At 53.6% G+C, this 18503-nt stretch overlaps 1 protein-coding gene across 8 annotated transcripts in view; it reads right to left on the minus strand.

Annotated features, from left to right (window-relative positions):
• The window catches only part of CSNK1A1 (casein kinase 1 alpha 1), a 36668-nt gene extending 34859 nt beyond the window's left edge, over positions 1-1809 (minus strand). For 3 of the 8 annotated variants that reach the window (XM_027901683.1, XM_027901708.1, XM_027901699.1), the window contains exons 1-2: positions 1316-1806; positions 450-556 (exon numbers count right to left, since the gene is read on the minus strand). In XM_027901683.1, the coding sequence (XP_027757484.1) occupies positions 450-556; positions 1316-1438 (230 nt within the window). In that variant the 5' untranslated portion in view covers positions 1439-1806. Of the gene's footprint in view, positions 1-449; positions 557-1315 lie in introns of all 8 variants that reach the window. The other 5 variants (XM_027901675.1, XM_027901666.1, XM_027901726.1 and 2 more) reach the window with 3 other exon arrangements.
• Between the last annotated feature and the right edge of the window lie 16694 nt (positions 1810-18503).

The following is an 18503-nucleotide window of genomic DNA, read 5'->3' on the forward strand; positions in this document are numbered from 1 at the left end:
AAAAAAAAAAAAAAAAAAAAAAAAAAAAAAAAAAAAAAAAAAAAAAAAAAGGCAACAAAAGAAAGCAGCCATTTCCAGGGCCGGCTCCCAACTCCCGGCGTCGGCTGGAACACGGGCTCTCGGAGAAACAGCCTCCTCACACTTTGTTCTAATCACCGTAAGAATCTGTCACAGCTCAGGGACTGCTGGATATCTCACTTCCAAAGCACAGAACGTACGATAAAGACAGGGGCCGGTGGGGAGGAACCAGCGCGTTGGAGAGCTCGGAACGGAGCATTTTCCTCCCCATCAGCCCAAACCCTCAGAGATAAATTTCCTTTTCATGGAGCTGCCCTACCTCACACTAAAAAGTACATAACTACTAACTGTACACCTTAAAAAGCATGACAAAAAAAAACCAGTCGTACTAACATAGAGAAAAGTCACTGGCACACATGGACGATTCATACCGTATATGTGGGATGCCAACTCCTCCCTGCAGGATCTTGTACAGTTTGCTTTCATACAGCAGCTGGGGATGCCGAGCCTTCTGAGACTCCAACTTCACAGCAACTTCCTGCAGTGAGAGGGAACAAGGAGTCAGAGCAGTGTCCACCAAGCACTGAGGTTTAAGGGCCACAGCACTTCAATAATCCCCGCACAACGCTCTGAGGTATAGATTTATTAATTTTTTTGCAGAGCTCGATGTGCTGCATTTTGTCGGGTCTTCAAATCCACGTCGCGGTGATTCGTAACATAAATATCCATCCCAGGTCATGCAGTTGAGCTGGAGATGTGAAGTCTTCAGAACCATTTAAGTGAGGAAGAACATATGTGGGTGTTTCTTCTTTACAGCTCAGAGTCGTGAGGGGGAGGAAGAAAAGAAAAGGAAAAAAAAAAAAGCAAAGAAAAAGCTGGAGAAACAGGGAGATCTTCTTTGTTTCTATTCGTGTTGATGAAACCAGATACAAAGTGTTCCCCAGCTAAGGCAGATGGGGAGTAGATCAATAGCGGGCGAGGGACGACTTTGGCCGTTCGAAAGGCACAAAATACGTTTAAATATGTTTTCCCACAATGGATCAGTGGTTTTCTCCTCTCCCTACGCTCCCGGGGTGGGGGGGGGGAGGGGGGTGAAGACCATCGGGGATGGGTGAAGACCCAAGGAGGGGGGTAAGGACCCTCGGGGGGGTGGGGGCTTGTCCCCCAGCGGCGGGTCCGCACCTCGCCCCCTACCCCGAGGACATGGGGGGCACAGCCGGGGGCAAGAGGGATTCGGAGAGGCCAGGGCTGGTCCCCGGCTCGCCCCGAGCGGCTGAGGAATGCGAGCGGCCCTTACCTCCCCGTTGGTGATGTTGATCGCCAGGTAGATGTCCCCGAAGGAGCCCGACCCGATCTTCCGCACCAGCTTGTATTTGCCTCCGACAATGAACTCGGCCTTGGAGCCGCTGCTGCTCGCCATAGCGAGAGGCGGCTCTCGGGCCCTCCCGGCCGGCTCGGCGGGACAATGAGGCCTCTACGGCCGCCCCCGAGAAGGGAAAAGGGGCGGGGGAGGGGGGGGGGGGAGAGCGGCGCAGCCAAGGACGGTCCTTGCGCTCAGCTCCAGCCGGGCCCCCCAGGCGGGCGTCCCCCCTGCGCGGCTTAGCCCCGCTCCCCGGCTCTCGGCGCCCTCCAGAAAGACGAGAAGCGGCCCGCGAAGTGCTTTGTGAGGGCGTAGGGGGGGGAGAGGGGGAGAAGGGGGCACTCTCGGGGTCGCGGCGGCCGCCGGCCCCTCACTCGGCCGCCGCCGCCATCTTGTGCCTGAGCCGCCGCCGCCGACACAAAATGCCCCCGGCGCGCGGCCGCCGCTTCTTCACCGCGCGGGGCGCGCTGGGAGCGGGGCGGGGCGGGGGCGGTGCAAGCCACGCCCCCCTCCCCCGCTCTGCGCCAATCACAGGCCTCGCTCCGCGAGCCCCTCGCCATCCCGGAGCTGCGATTGGGCGCTCGGTGGGCTCGCGCGTGCGCATAGCCCCGCAGCCGGAGTCCGGGCGGAAGAGGGAGGGCAGGAGCGGACGTGCCCTCACGCGGTCTTAAAGAGGCCGGCGACGGGATGGGATGGGGGGACCGGGGTGCTGGGGGGTCAGCGCTGCCCCTCCGGGCACGGGTCCCTCAGCGCCGAGGGATCCCGGGTACAGGGTGCGGGTGGCCCTGGGTCAGCCACCGCTGTGCCACGCTGTCCGCCTCTCCTTATGGGGCTGTTCTTCTCGAGCCCCTGGCCCTCAAAATAAATAAATAACTGTGTGTAAATAAATGCAGAATAGTTTCTTTCCGTGGGGATGTTTAAGGAAAGGCTGGACGTGGTGCCGTGGTCTGGTCGACAAGGTGGTGATCTGTCACAGGTTGGACTCGATGATCTCAGGGGTCTTTTCCAACCTCAGCGATTCTGTGATTCTTTCCATGAGGGTGGCAGAGCACTGGAACAGCTGCCCAGGGAGGCCGTGAACTCTCCCCCTCTGGAGACATTCCAAACCCACCTGGACATGTTCCTGTGCCACCTGCTCCAGGTGATCCTGGCAGGGCAGGTGGGCTGGACTGGGTGACCTCCAGAGGCCCCTTTCAACCCCAACCATTCTGTGATTCTGTAAAATCCACAACACTCTGACTCCTCAGCCCGGCAGGTCGTGGGGCCGAGCCGTTCACGGCTCCTGTGTGTGCTCCTGTGCACACACAACATCTGCTTTGTTACCCTTCCCTGCTCCGCCTGCCATGGCTGATTCATCCCTTGGATCTCCAGCCTGCTTGGACGCTGCAGGGCCTGGGGTTTATCAACCCCGGGTGAGGATCCAGGAGGAGCCTGAGGAGGCTGTGACACTCAGACAAGGACAACACCGTGATCAGAACCACCTGTCACGGCCACATCTCCTGGCCCCGCAGCCCCTGCCCTCACGTGGCCATGGCACCCATCTCCTCTCCTTCCCCAGGTCCCTCTGACCCAGCAGCTCGTGCTCCAGGAGGTGTTCTGTGCTCTCTATCAAAAGAGAGATCTCCTCCGTTGCCCCCTCGCTCGGCACTGTGAGTTTTCCCTTTTGCAGGAACACCAAACTGTGAATTCCCGGTGACTCATCGTCACTCCCTGTCACAGCAGCGTCTTCTGCTGTGCAAGTCTGCGTTTGGGAAATGATTCAGTCCTGCAGGAGAGAGAAGGCTCCTCCAGCAATGTGGCTCGTGGATGTAGAAGGGAAGCCTACTCAGGGTGTCTGCTTCTAAGGGGGGCAGTCAAAAACTGCTTCCCAGCTTGCCTGGTGCACCCTAAGCCATGAAAATAGAAGTATTGATTTTAAGGCCTGTCTATGCACAGATTTTTTTTTTTTTTTTTTTTAATAGTTCACTGCTTTGGAGAGAAGTGAGATTGAGAGATCCAAGTTAGGATGTATCAGTAGGAAGACTGTTCATATAAAGGTGGAGGAGTCCTGTCACAGAACAGCATCCACAAGGTGGTAGAGGCTTTTCTTGCACTCACCATGCTGCTTTTTAGCTCAGCAAAGGCATTGTGGTAAAAGCCCTTCTTGCATGCACAAGTGCAAAAAAGTCCTGGCTTGTGTCCCTCTGGCTGTGAGGCAGTGAGGGAAATCTGTGATCTGCCTGTGTTTCTTCCTGTGGTGGACTCAGTCAGCTCCAGATGACTCCGTGCTGAGAGACTGGGAGGACTGGAGAGGAAAGACTGGCAGCCAGCAATGCCCTGCAGAGCAAATATCATCTCTAAGTTCCCCTGGTGTTTCGGGGAGCTTAGATCCAAGGTTTTACTACAGCTCTCTCCGTATCCCTAATAAAAAATGAAATGCAAATGACTCAAAATCAGCCCGGGCTGTGCCAGATGCACCAGAATGGAAACGATGCTCCGAGAACAAGCTGGGCTCCAACTCATTCCCACCTCGGTTCTGTCAAGGAGCATTTGTGCAGGCAAGAATACCCGCGCTCCTGTCACTCACAGGGATTGCGGATCTTGTGCGGAGGATCTCCGATGCATCACACACTAGTTAAGGGGGCTGGAGTTTCAAGGGCAAATGAGGTATCTTTAAACATCACACCCGTTTCTAAAAGCAGAGCCCCGTGTCCTCAGTTACCCTCTGTGATTTGCACACAGCTTAGGACTGATGTGCCTCTATCGGCCTTTGGGGTTTAGTTGTTTTTAATGGCTGCTCTGGATGAGATTTGAGCAGTTTGGAGGCGTCAGGCTTGAGTCACGTATCCTTGGAGGAGCTGGAAAAACAGGTCTGGAGCTCCTGGCCAATAAATAGCCCAGTGCCTGGGCATGCAGGAGAACGGGCTCTCCTGGGCTAGGCAATGCTGCCACCTCCTGCCTGCCGGGGGACAGCTCTGTGTCGAGGGGACATTTCTGTGTCCAGGGGGGACTGCTCTGTATCCAGGAGATATCGCTGTGTCCAGGGAACAGCTCTGTGTCTCAGGGACATATGTATGTCCAGGGGACAGCTCTTCTGTCCAGGGGACAGCTCTGTGCCCAGGGGACACTGCCAGAGGTGTGGTCAGAGAATATCCCACAGGGATGCAGAGCCGCACAGTGCAAACGCATCCAGGCTCTCCTCTTCCCCCCAGCATTTTCAGGCCGGTTGGGTGTTGTGCGAAATGATGACCAGCATCAGCATTCAGTGGTTTTTATGTTGATTATTTTTAACATGCATTCAACTAATGGGTCCCTCAGGCAGGTGGGAATGGGGGGGGGGGGATTCAAAGGGAGATCAGTCTAGGCAATGCAGGAAGGGCTGCAGGACAGGCTGGAGGACAGCACAGAGGTGGCAAAAGTCAGCCAACATAAACCAGGACACAGAAGAGAAGAAAGACCTACCAGCCCAGCTGCAGCTCCACCACCCCAGCCAGGAGCAGTGAAGAGAGCTGTGAACACCCTCCTGCACTGGGACCAGTGCATGGGGAACATTTCCACCCCATCTCCAGCTCTGGAGCTCAGTAAGGGAGGAGCTGTAAGCCCCAAGAGCCAGTGTCACCCTGAGGTAACCTCAACCTGCTTCCCATTTCCTCACTCCCGTGGTTACAGACCACATGTGTTTGTGGGCTGGGGACACCACGTTGGATCCTACATTCTGATTGTACATCCCAGTCCCTCTGGGCTCTGTTCATGTCTCCACAGCAGCACAGAGAGCTTTGTTCCGTTCAGAGGACAGGGAAGGTGCATTTGTATTTTTGGGTGGGCAGAATTCAACCCAGAAAAACCAACAGCACTACTCAGAGCATAAAGGTGAAGGAGATTCATAGCCTGGTGGATCCAAAATGTCCAGAAGCTGACAGGGTCTCCCCTGGTGTGTTGTCCCCTCCTATGTCAGGACAAAGTCCACCTGTGCAAGAGCTTTTGCTGTTTTTCACTTTGGCCAACTGATCTGTTCTGTCTTCGTGTCACAGTGCAGGAAAACTCCCCTCTGAGCCCCTTGTGAGAAACCACATCCTATGACACCATGTTTGGGGTTCTCCATGCTGAGCAATGAAGATACTGATGGTTTGACAGCAGTCCTGGACTTGGGAAAATCCTACTGTGGCCTCTTCCTTGGGGTTCATGACTCGAGACTTTAGGAAAGCACAGAAGTTGTTGAGGACAAACATGAACAATATGAGATCCACAAAAACATAAAACTAATAGAGACATTGACTGGATTTGAAAGTATATCAATGAAAATCACTGAAAAATGTAAGTTGGGAGGGGAATTTTAGGTTGTGGTTGCTCAGCAGCTGACCTGACCTAAGGCCTCACTGCTGCTCATACAGGATGGTCTCACTTCTGCATCCTTTTCCCTCTTATTCACCCCACTCAGTTCCCAGCTCTGATGGCTCATCAGACCCTCCACGATCAGCTCAGCTCTCCAAACCTACAGAAAACTGCCCAAGTGGTTTCTCTTGGTGTTTTCTCCAGGTTAATATTCTGCCAGACTGGTGATCCTAGTGTCTCAAGGAACTCCAGGGCACAGTGCAAGGGTTGCCCCAGGTTGGCAAAACACCAGACAGGAGGGGTCAGATGGGAAAAATGAAGGAACATCCTCCACTGCCTAAAAGACGACCAGGAGAGAGCATGAGAATCCACGAATTCCCTGCTAACAGGGAGAACACCAACCTCAGCACCATCACCAAAGGGGATGGGGTGAACTGCACAGCTAAAACACCCACAGGCTATCCTTTAGCTCCTGTAGAATCATAGAATCATAGAACATGTTGAGTTGGAAGGGACCTGTCAGGTTCATTGAGTCCAACTCCTGTTCACTATTATTTTTCATTTTTTTCAGGGCCACTGAGACAAAGAAAACATCTTCATATCTGCATCACTTGATAGAGCGAAAGGACTAAATCCTCTCTCTTCTCTTTCCAAAAGGCAGGCCAGAAGTCCTGTTGCATGACCAAGCCTCCAGTGTGAGCAGCCCCCTTGATGCCAGCATTGATCATCCTTTATTTGTGCCTGCCTTGCAGCTGAGCATCCCCAAACTTCTTCATTTGATCCCAGCATAGGAAAGAAGTGTTTTCAGTGTAAGAAACCAGCTGTTAGATGCAGCACTGATGGAGCAGCATCCTTTGAATGTCACTGTGTCAGCAAATAAGTACTTCTGTGAAGTTGGAAATGCAGGGAACTGCTCATCCTCCTGGGCAGCAGGAATGTCCCAGGCTCCTGTCTAAAAGCTCCTGGGGAGGAAGGAACAGTGAAATGACAAGCTGAGCAAAGTCATGATTGAAAAAGTCAAAAGGCAGGCAGTGCCTGCTCACACTCAGGTCAGGTTCTAATCACAGAGCCTCTGTGGAGTGGAGATCCCATCTCCCAGGGCTTCCCTCCTGCTGCTGTGGGGAGGACCCAGAAGCACCAGGGGTGCACATGCCGAGTGATTCTGAAAAACAAACCACAAAGGGCAAAGTGATATGTCACAGCTGAGCTGAGCTGAGCTGACAGATCCCATTCCCTGCCTGCTCCTGGGGCCCCGAGCTGAGTCCATGTACCTCCTGACCAGACAATTGCCTTGTTTTGCCAATCCAATTTTCTGATGGTTTAGGGAATCAAATTGTCTCATGGCAAAGTCCAACAAAACTGGAGTTGATGCAAAGGAAAAAGAAAAATGTGATCAGGAGAAGCCCAAGACCTTTCTATCAAGCAACCAGTCTAATGGGAGGTCTCCTTGCCCATGGCAGAGGGGATTGGGACTAGATGAGGTCCCTTCCAACCCTTAATATTCTATGATTCTGTGATCTTGAGAAATCTAACTCTTGTCTTCTGTATTTTGGCTCATCCCTCCACCCACCCAGCATCAGCCCCTCTCCAGAGGGGCACATTCACCTTGTTTGTGTAGCCAAGAAAACACAAAATCTCTATCTTCAACCCAAGGTCCAGTCTGCTCCCTGAAGTGTTTATTGTCTCAGAAAGATGGAGAATCCAAGGCAGTTTTGTCCTCAGTTTTCCCTATAAGATGGCAAAACAAGGGTGCAGATGAACACAGTGAGATACCACCAGTGGGTGTCACTGAGTCCTGGGCAGCCAAAATCATCTCAGAATTCCTTTGCTCTTTGGTAGGAGGGGAAAAGGAGTTCTGGCATGACCTAGGGATGTGTGCTTTCAATCAGATCTGGGTCACAGGTCTGCAGACACAAGCAGGTCCTTCTCTGGGACGCTCTCTCTGCTTTGGCATCTCCTCACCCTCCTTGTGCCCACACCTTACACCAGCAGTATGTCCTTCACACAGGGGCCTCTGCCCTCCCTCCTGAGCCCTTGGTTCAGCTTTGAGCTGACCTCAGCTCATTCTCCATCCAGCTATTTTTAGCAGAGCTTATGGTGTTTGGGAAAATGGCTGCAGGGGAGCAGATTGTGCCAGTAGGAACCAAATCAGGTTTGTTCTGGGACCCCACGTGAGGTAGCTCACCTTGGGATGCTCCTGCTCAAGGAGAAGTGGCTTTGCCACTCATCTGGCCAAACCCTCCTACCCTCTCAGATGCCTCTGGCAGAGCAGGGTGACGTGGTGCTCACTAGGACATTGCAGTGTGGCAGGAGGGATCCAGTCCCTCCACATTCCTTGGTCAGTGTCCTGCCTGACACCCACCCACGCCAAGGGCATCCACTGGCAGCAAAGAGGTGCTGTCGGCCACCCCTGCCAGGGCCACTTGTCCCTGCCCTCACATCGCTCCCTCCCCTGCACTGGCACAAGGCTGTGGGGAGCCAGCCCAGGGATCTGCTCCAGGTTGAAAATAACTCTGTTTTTCCGGAACAGTCTGACACTGGCTGCATTTGCCAGGCTGGCTCTCAGCTCAAAGCTTCAATGCCAGTGCTGGCACAAGGCAAGAGGCACCATTATTTTTGGCAAGAGTGACTGCTTTAAGTGTTTGCACGCAACCCTCAGAAAGTTGTCATCCCTTGGAGTTACAGCCAGCACAGGCGATGCCTTTTTGCATCAGCAAATATATGAGCAGCCATCCCATGTCTGCCCCAGAGCCTGGAATTTCATCTCCAGTGCTGCTGCAGGAGAAGGAGAGCAGAGACAGGCAAGGCTGGGATGAGCCTCCCCCACCTATGCCAAAACCTTGTCCTTGACCACATTGTGTCTCCAGACAGATCCCATCATCCACAGCCATGGAGCATCGTGGCCTTGCTCATCCTCCAGCAGGGAAGGGACTCTGTGGGCCTTGGAGCTGGGGCATGGCTTTGGGATAGAGCTTGGATCAGGGTTGGGACAGTGGGACAAATCTCATTCTCACAGTGCTTGAATTGAACCAAAGGTGTCTGTGTCCAGGGAGAAGGTGTCCATGAGCTAACAGTGCCATTTCCAAGCTTGAAGGAAGTCTGAGGGTAATTCTGCAGTCTGGGACATTCTTGGCTGTTTGGAGAGAGGGTTTTTTTTTACGTATGTCAGGAAAAGGGGGATTTTCAAGTGATTTGGATGATTCACAGGAAATGTTGTTAGTGCACAGCTGAAGCTCTACCAGTGAACTTGTTCCCTGGAAGGCTCTTTCCTGCAGAGTGTGTGAAGCTGAGATCCAAACTTTTCAGTGATGTCAGACTTGAAATCACTTTGGGTGCTTGAGTGGATGCACTGGGAGGTGAGGTAAGAGAGTCTGAAGAAGCCATGGGCCAAAAAAAGATGTAAATGGCAGCACAGCTGATTCACTGCATGTCAAGTGCTGTAGATAAGTTTGCAGCAGCGGTTTCTCTGGTGCTTTTGAATTAATTACCCTGCTGGTGCAGAGTTCTGGTATTTGGCATCCAAGGCACATTTCCTCTGTGACTGCTTAAATCAGTCAGGTTCAAATCACTGAGGTGAGTCTGCTCTTACACAAAGTAATTCAGCTTGTGGATGACAGCTGATACACCTGGGAGTAAATCTTCCTCCTAAGTATAATTTCTTGAACCGTTTCAGGGAACATGGGTTTTATACATGTAATGTGCCGTGGTTTAGGATGCCAGAGAGGACAGAAGGGAAAAAAGCAGCTGGTGCAGAGTGTCTGCTGCAGCAGCAGAACAAGAGCCTGGAGTGCAGGATGTGGCCAGCTGGGTCCTGTCTGTCCAGTGCAGGCTTTGGCTGTGCTGGGTGGACATTGCTGCTCTCCAGTGGCAAGAACCAGCTGAGCACAGTCTGTCCCAGAGAGCCCAACACCCTCTTCTCATATTGCTCTGAATTTCTTGAGACACTGGGGGAGAAATGACTTGGAGCTGGAGCAGAGGCCGGTTCTGCTGTCTCCCAAGCCCCTTCACAGCAGGGATGCTCCCTCTGCTTCCCACCTCCTGAATCTCAAAGCACTCAGAGGCTGCCCCGGGGTGAGGATCAGCAGTCCAGCAGATTGCAGATGAGGGGCCCAATCAAGCACTGCTGAGGCCAGTGATGTTATCACTGAGGGCACTTCATGCTGTGGCTTTTATCAGCACCTCCTCAGGGGTCATGGAGTGAGTCCCGTGGAGTCAGGAATTACAGCTCCTTCCATTTTTTTTAAAGCAAGTTTCCTCCTCCCAAGATTGGAAAGAAAAACCTCTTTGAGAGCACCCCTGAGACCCTGGAGAGCACAGCTCAGCTGAAAGGACCCCTTCACTCAGGGGGCTGGTTCGTAAATTTCCCTGCGATTTTTTAAACATGACATTTCCTAATTCATCCTCCTGATTTCTAAATCCTGGGGGAGAGTCACAGAAGACAAGCTCTGCTGGATGCTGTGTGCTGGCCTACCTCCCAGAAGTCTTGCACAAGGTCATGGCATTGGGAAGCTACTGGGCAAAGTATTCCAGCACTTGGACTCTGGCTGGACAACCTGATTCCAGACAAATTTTTCCAGTCTGGAAACCTGGGGCTTCAGCCCCTTTGTAAGCATGTCCTCCCAGGGATAAGATCCACTTGCATCTTGTCCCTTCCAACCTGCAGGCCTAAATATCTTCTCTACTCAAGGGATCAGCTTTTCACGTCATTCAAAAGCTAGTAGTTGTTGCGATTTAAAAAAAACCCACAACACAATGGGCTGGGAGATGCTGTTTGATTATGCCTGAATGTTTTCTCTCCCCTCCTCCAAAGATCATCACAAGCTCCGGTTCATCAGCGCTTGAGAAAAGCACAGGGAGGAAAGTGCCAGATAAGGGGAAAGGCTCATCACATATTATTGTTACCACAGCACTGGAAATATCACTATCAATCACAATCAATCAGCCCTTGATGCACAAGGCCCTGCCCCACATCCCCTCTGGAGCAGCAGTCATGACACGTGGGTCCCACTCCATCGCCTGAGGAGCAGAGCGAGCAGATGAAAAGGGTACGGGCTGTCCCGGTTGGGTGCACTTGAGAATGAGCTCTGTCAAGGGCTCCTTCACTGATGGGCCTTCAGCTAATTTTAACACCAGTGATCAGCAGCTCAGCACAGCACAGCTCAGCACAGCACAGGGGAGCCATGGTTTGCAAAAGCAGGAGTCCGTGTTGGACACAACAGCCGGTATTTAGGCAGACACGGGAATGGCTCTGCAGGGTCTCAGGGGCGGCTCTGAGCTTGCAGTGCCCATGCTCTGAACCAGACAGGGCCACTCCAACTTCAGCCCCAGAGCTGGGTGGCAGTGAGACCCTATGGGGACAGCTGAGCTGGGGCTTGGTGACACAAGGCAGCTTGTGGCCACGGTGTTTTCTGGCAGCAGACTGAGTTGCTCCTGTTGCTCAGAGGCACAGCAACAGCCATTTGAGTGCCCTGGGAAGCAGCTGGATGCCCTGAAGAGCAGGGTGCTTCACCGACACCCATGATGCAAATTTGGGAGCAGCAGCAGCTAGGGACAAGCCTCCCTTCTCCTCTGCACTGACTGTAGCTCCAGCACATGTGGCACAGGCTCCCTCTGCAGAGTCCTCTGCCGAGGGGTGATGGGTCCTGGCAGGGACTGGTCCCTGCTACTGAACTGGAGGGCAGCTCCAACAACCCAGGATCAGATGCAGCTGCAGAGCAGATTCATGATGGGAGCACAGGTCTGCTGGTCACTGCCCTGTGCCTGCTCTTGCTAGCTCTGAAACTGGGTGAAAATACAGGTATTGTTATTTGTCACTGTGTGAGGCTCCAGTTGCAGAGCTCTCGTACCCATGCTCCTTTCTCAGCCACCTCCTTTGGCTCTGGGTGGTGGTGACTGGCACAGGAATGTCACACAGCAAGGACACCTCACCCTGATTACAGGTCCAAATCCCATTAGTACCTGGGAAGCAGATCAAAATCTCATGTGACTCAGGCACGAGGCTCATCACCTCTCTCCTAAGGGAGGAATTTCCCATGATGTCCCAAGGTCTCTTGTGATCCTGCCTCCAGAGGGACACAGAGTGCCCCAGGTCCCCAGAGCAGAGGTGTGTGGAGGCTGAGCAGTGGCTCTCCACAGTAAACCTGTGTTACCTAGGCTGATGGAGCTGGACCTCAGGTCTGGGATCCAATCTGCCACCCGAGACAGGCTGTTTTTCACTTTAAAGCTTCTCAAGGGAATTCAGATGTGTGGGACCTGCCTCCCCTCTGTAGGGAGACAAAAAAAGATCTGAGGCCAGTGAGGAAGAAAGGAGTAGCTTATGTTCACACAAGGGTGGACCTGTTGCAGCCATGGGGTGCAGCAGTTGGCAGCATCCCTCAGGTGAGGAAGTGGTATGCCATGTTCCCAGGAAGCTCCTGGTCTGTGGTTCTTTCTTAGGACAACACGTAAGAGCCACGTGGCAGCTCATCCAGGCCAATACTCTGGCTCCTGCTGTGGCCCACGGCAGATGTTTACAGAGGCACAGAGTAAAGGCACAGGAAGGCTTCCCAAGAACAGTCCCTGAGCTCCCCCCAGTCCCCCAGCCTTAGGGAAGAGGTGGTGGTTCTTTGTGTTTAACAACCCAAAGGATTTTTCTTCCATGAATTCATCCAGTTCCTGTTTAAATGCTTTGCATCTGTCACATCCTGTGGTGAGGAGCTCCACAGTTTAACTATACGTTGCACCAAGAACCACTTCCTTCTCCTGGTTTCAAACTTCCCTCCAGGTAGTTTCATTTGGAGCTTGTACTCCTCTGCTGGAAGAGATGGTGAGTAATCACCCCTCCATGCCCTCACATGCCTCCCAAGACAGGGCAGATCTGTATCACACACCCCCATCACCGTCATCCCTTCTCCTGGCCACGATGCTATTCCTCGCACAGAGATTTCTCCAGAGCTTGGGGAATTCCTGCTTCCCTTCTCTGAGCCTCTTCCATATATCCGTCTGGAGACAAGGCAATGGGGAGAGCTGGACACAGCACCCTTAGCGTGGGCACATCACTGGCTCACACGATGGCAATGTTTCCTTTCTCATCCTGTGTTTCTTTCCAACTCACTTCCTTTTTTTTTTTTTTCCCTGCCTTCTCTGCCCCAGATGATTTGGAAATGCCATTTAGCATGACTCCCAGTATCCCTTCCTGGGAGGAGACACACCAGTCAGAGCCCATCACTGGGCTATCAGTGTTAGGACTGGTTTGTGTTTGCTCTGCCTTTGCCTGAGTTTCCTTGGCTGTCTGTCCCACCACACAGGGACGCAGACCCAGCAGCTCCTTGCAGCCTGCCCTTGCCTGCTGTGCTCTAAAGAGCTCAATGCTGGTGGCACTGAGGTCCCTTTGGCCCTTTTCCAGATAATTTGTGGGCACACTCAATGGTTCCCCACGGGTAACATCCCTTTGCTGTGAAAACAAACCCTTTACTTCAGTCCTTCCTTTCCTGCCTGTAACAACTGCTCTGTCTGGCAGGTTTTTCCTCTTTTTCTCCTGAACAACACCATGTCCCTAAGGGGTTGTGGTGGGAGGCCTGGCCGGACATGTCACAAACCAGGTTTCCTTCCCTGCATCCTTGCAGGATGGCCCTGTGATCCCCCTCGGACAAGAGCAGGACCCAGGCTTGGCAGAGAGGTCTCTGACTGGAAGATGTTGAGGCTGGTGACTCTCACTGTAAGGGCCTGGGGAGGAGACCTGGAGCTGGGGTGTAGGCTGGTGAGTCAGGGCGGGTGGAAGAGCTGGAGCTGGAGTGTCATTAATAATGGAAACACATTAATAATGGAGACGTCCCTCTGACGCTGCAGTCATCCTGTGGCTGGAGGGAAGAAGGCGAAGCAACGGCTGCTGACACACAGGGGAGCTCTGCTTTCAGCAGAAGCAGTTGACAGGTAGAGCACACCTTGGTCGGGTGCTGCCACTTTGGCAGGAAGCCCCTTGTTGCCAGAGCTGGGATAACCTGACAGGTACAGGGGATACTGAGCTGTGTGGGGTCCCTGGCACCCAGGCTGAGATGCCACACCTCAGTGCCACCAGCACCTGCAGTTCCTGGCCATCATTTTATATTACGTGGAATGAGCTGCTGGGTTTTTTCCACAGCCAACTGCTCCCCAGTGAAACATCCTCCTTGCTAAGATGTGAGGTGGTGGGTAGTGGAGGACATGTGGGCAACACCATAAGCAGGCCCCTGCAGCCTTTCTGCTGCTGCTGGGGCTCCAGGGACCTCCACACCTCTCCCTCTACATCCGCCTCTTCTCATCTCTTCTGGGTTTGTTTAGCTTCATCTCTCCGTCTTCTCAGCCTTGGCATCTGGCAGGCCCACCAGGGACCTTTATTAATGCCAGGCAGCTGCCCACTCCCAGCTCTCTGAAGCCTCTAGTGATTATTTCTCCCAAAATGAAGGGGACCTAGGAATTAAGCTGCTCCCCTGAAAAAGCTCTTGGCCACAGACTTGCCCAGCCTATTGCATAAAGCTCAGGGCTGCCCACCCCTGCCCTCCTTCCCAGCAGAGCATGGAGCTGGTGACCTGAGAGGTCTTTACTTCAGGTGTTCTCTCTGTGCTGTGAGACCTCTGGGATGGATTTTTGTCTTTAGTAGGGAATCAAGCACCCAGTGATCCTCTCAAGGGGTAGCTGTTACCACTTTTGGTGGCAGAGACACAAGCCCTGTTGTGGCAGAGGCACTCCTGGGTCTGTTCGTGGAGTCAGGGATGGAGAGACTGCAAATGGGTTGGCTTGGCAGCTTGAAGGGGCTCTCGCCTCCCTCCCACCCTTCATTTCTTTCTCAAGCAAGAAAACTCAGCTCCTGCAACATCTCCCATGCAGGCAGCACCTACTCTTGGAGGAATTTGCCTGGAGGAGCGGGTGCTGGTGGGACTCCAATTCCAAAGGAGAAGGTGAATCTCGAGGGGATGTGGTTCTGCTCATCTTCTCGTGCCCTAACCTTGCTCAGGAGAGCGACTGCACCCGGGGGTGGGGTGTGGGCAGGGGGTGCCCTGGAGCCCAGCTGTGTGTGGTACCAGGGGGAGGAGGTGATGCTCACGTGGAGCTCCAGCTCCGCGGGTGGGTGGTTGTGATGACGCGGCAGAAGCAGAAATTGTACAAAGTCAGGCAGGGAGAAAATGTTGGTTTGATCGGTGGAAATGACTAATCAGCAGAAAACACCAGAATTTTCTGAACTCTTCTTACCTTTCTAATGTCGCCTGTCCTCCTCACTGCAGGCAGACGGTACTTGGTGGGGTGGTGTGCCCGTGCTTTGGGCAACGAGCGTTGTCGCTGGCACTGCCCCATGATGGGTGTTGGTGGCCCCATCTTGGGCTGGACTGTCCTGAAGACATTTGTTCTTCCTCCCAGAGCTGCGAAATGCTGCAGACACCTCTCCCTCTCCCTGCATCCCAGCCCAGATGCCTGTGGACTGTGCACACCTCTGCATCTTGCCAATCCATGGATTTCCAGGACAGAGCAGGGCAGAGGCAGGGACTAAGTGCCTGTCCTGCTCATGGGTTTGGAGACATCATCCCCCAGGAAAGGCTTGGTGTATGGTCTTGATGGGCAGGGATGGCAGATCATGCAGCCCACAGCCCTTATGAAACAGCCTGTTTGCTAATTGGGTAATGGTGCTCTCCAGCAAACTTATCCTTTACCAGCAGAGACACCAGCAAGAAAAGCAGCCACCAGTACCTCTCATTAAAAGAAAATACTAAGTACCAGTACTGCTTGGTTAGCAGAGTGAGGGATGGCAAAGGGCTCTGACCAGAGCACTTCTCCACGGTGGTCCTGAGAGAGCAGGCACCACTGTTGGAGCAGAAAGATGGATACCTTGGAATTTGGTGCCCTCACACCAGCCTCTGGCTTTCTCCTTGAGTTTTCATCACCATCAGCTGGCTCAGATGGTAACAGGGACTTGGGACAGACAGGTGAAAAGCCCAGAGCCACTAGCCCTGGGAGAGAAATGGGGATCTTGGGATAGAAAAAGCAGAGTGGAGAGAGAAGGACCACAGAGGCTGGTGTACATGAAGCTTTACCCACTAAAACCACTAAATACACAAGACTTGGGCTGCTGTAGCCTCACAGAGGCCAAGAGTGGTTGAAGCCTCCTCTATGAAGGAGGTCTGCACAGGGCCCATAAATAACCCTCTTGGAAATAAAGAGCTGACTCTTAATTTATTCTGCTTGGATCAAATCCTATCTGCTTATTTTTAGCCTGTGCTCTGCCTTGTGGTGCAGGCATGTGGCTGAAGCCTGTACCTCTGTCCAGACCCCTGGAGCTGACACCTTTTCTACCTGCCTGGGAGCCCTCTCTGGGCACAGCCGTGGCCAAGTACATGGATGGGATTATCCTGAGAAGGGATGCACAGCCCTCCTTCCCTCCCACGGGTGATTTAAGCACGTTAAATGGGAACAGAAGAAGGAAGAGAAAAGAATGATATCTATGTGGTTTTTCTGGATTTGCTCATGCTGATGGCAAGCTCAGCAGAATGAAGGCCTTTCATTTCACAGGTTCTTTCCTCCTTTCCCGCAGCTCAAATTACCCTGCCTTGCACAGCACACACAAGCAGTGAGGTTGCAGGCAAAGTCCACTTCCAAGCCCGGCAGCGTGGGAGGAAGTTTTGTGATTAGGATGCACCTGCAAGCACATTCTTGAGCTCCTGTTTTTTTTCCCCTGTGTTTTCATTTCCAGCATGAATGGCCGATAGCGGCGTGTGGTCACCAAGACCTTTCAAGACGGGAAAGAAATCCAAAGAACAGTAATAATGGAAAAGATTAAATGGAGGAAATGTAACTTTCCTGTGCCAACCTGCTGCTGGGAGAGGAACCCCCGCCTGCTGTTGTTATTCGGCAGAGCCTGAACTGCCGTGCTTTGCGTGCCTGGAGGCCGTGCTTATTTTCTGAGCAAGCCCTGTCTAACTCAGAGCTTATCTGGTGCGTTGCCACAGAGCCCCCTTATGGCTTTAGCTTTCATTCCAATGCTCCAGCCTGAATGTTAATGTTTGGAGTAGCAGGGAAAGTCCTTGTCAAGAGCAAAAGGCTTTCCTGGAGCCAGCAGAAGCTCGGGGGGAGATGTAAGGCAGCAATAACCACCTCCTAGGCACCTCCTGGTGCCTTCTGCCGGGATGGTTGCTGGGCAGCCACAGGTTCCTGCCTCCCATCTGCCTCTCTCTTCCTGAGGCTTTCACCAGAATGCCTGTTTTGAGCTGGAGCCCAGGACCATCAGGTGTTTCTCCAGCCTCTGGACTGAGCCTGTGGTCAATCACACAAGGAGTGCCAGGGGGGATCTAGTCCCACCAGCCACACAGGGCTGGTTTTTTCCTTAAGTACTGCCAGGAAAGGGCTGGCAGAGCACTCCTGCTGTGGCAGTGGGTATGAGGAGCGCCGGGCAGTGCTGTGGAGGTGGCTCACCCTTGCTCTGTGAGAAGCATCCTGTAAAAACAGTTTTGCAATGAGGTTGCACAAAGCTGGCTCTGTTGCAGGTGAAGCCAGTTCTGCCTCCCTCGGCAGCTGCGCGGTCCCACGTGTGATCCTACACTTGTTTCCACTCCCTGCCATTGCTTGCCGGGTTTCGTGTTTGCAGCTCGGGGGCACACCCACAGTGGAGCTGACGCCAAGACTGCCAGGGGACAGCGCACCCCACTGGAACACTTTAGCCTGGCTTCGCCTGAGCACAACACCTCACGCTGGGACACAAACACTTGTGCTCAACCAGCCAGAGCCTATTTGCTTTCCTTGTGTAAGGAGAGCCCGGCCAGGGCAGCCAGCCCACTTCCACACCTCCCTGGGGAGCCCTGGAGTGGCGACAGCACTATCACTCTGCTCCTGGTCCCTGAGCCACCCAGGTGAGATGAGTGGAGCTGCAGCCCCAGTCCAGGGCTGGCCGGCAGAACAGCAGGAAGGAAATTTGCGCTGGGGGGAAGGAGGTGTGAGGAAGGAGGACAGCGAGGCCATCCTGCAAGGAACTTGTTGGAGCCAGGTTACACAGCCTCTGAAAAACTGGACTGGAATGGCAAATATGCCTGAGGCAACACCCACGGTGTGAGCTGGCCAGGGCGGAGCTGGGCCTGGCGGGGTCAGGGTTCTGACCAAGGAGGCAGCACTGCCCTGCTGGGACTCCTCGGCAGCCAACAGAATGTGGTTCCTGTCCTGGCGTGATCATCCACAATATGCTGATGGGAACAAAGCAGCAATGATGTGTCTTGAGGGCTGATGGCTTCGTTGGACATGGCAGTAAAAGCACCTGCCCAAGGACAGAGCTGGAGAACTCCTGGTGTCGGTGTGGTGACAGCCCAAAGGCTGCCTGGCCAGGCCTTTCGCTGCTTCAGAAAGCACCTGGTCAAGGACTGAATCTCTGCTGCCACCTGCAAGGAAAGAAGGACATCTGTGCTCCCAAGGCCACAGCCAGGTAATGCCCTCACTGCCCAGCCACCTGTGGGTCTCTCCCTTGGCCACATGTCTTTCCCTAAGCCCATACAGCACGGACCAGCCTGGGAACAATTGTCCTGGGGTGGCTTTACCCTGTCCACCCACCCAGTCAGGGGACATTGCTGTATACTCATTGGTCTCTCCCCCAAAGACCAGCCTGGGCTTATTCCCATCCTTGGCTTCTCCGTGGGCTTGGCTGCCCAGCTTATCCACCCACAACTGCTCCTGTGTGCTCCAGCACCCCCTCCTTCAGTGCAGGGATGAAGGAAAGCAGTTCCACAGTTGTTGCTTGGGGCCCCGTGAGCTGCACCCAGCCTCTCCATGGGCAGGATGGCATGCAGGCAGGGCAGGCAGGGGGGCAGGATGGCCTTCCTGGCAC

Source organism: Empidonax traillii, unplaced genomic scaffold (assembly GCF_003031625.1).
Source record: "Empidonax traillii isolate 1590-97213 ecotype Southwest subspecies unplaced genomic scaffold, ASM303162v1 scaffold22:size5013007, whole genome shotgun sequence".
Lineage (NCBI taxonomy): Eukaryota > Metazoa > Chordata > Aves > Passeriformes > Tyrannidae > Empidonax > Empidonax traillii.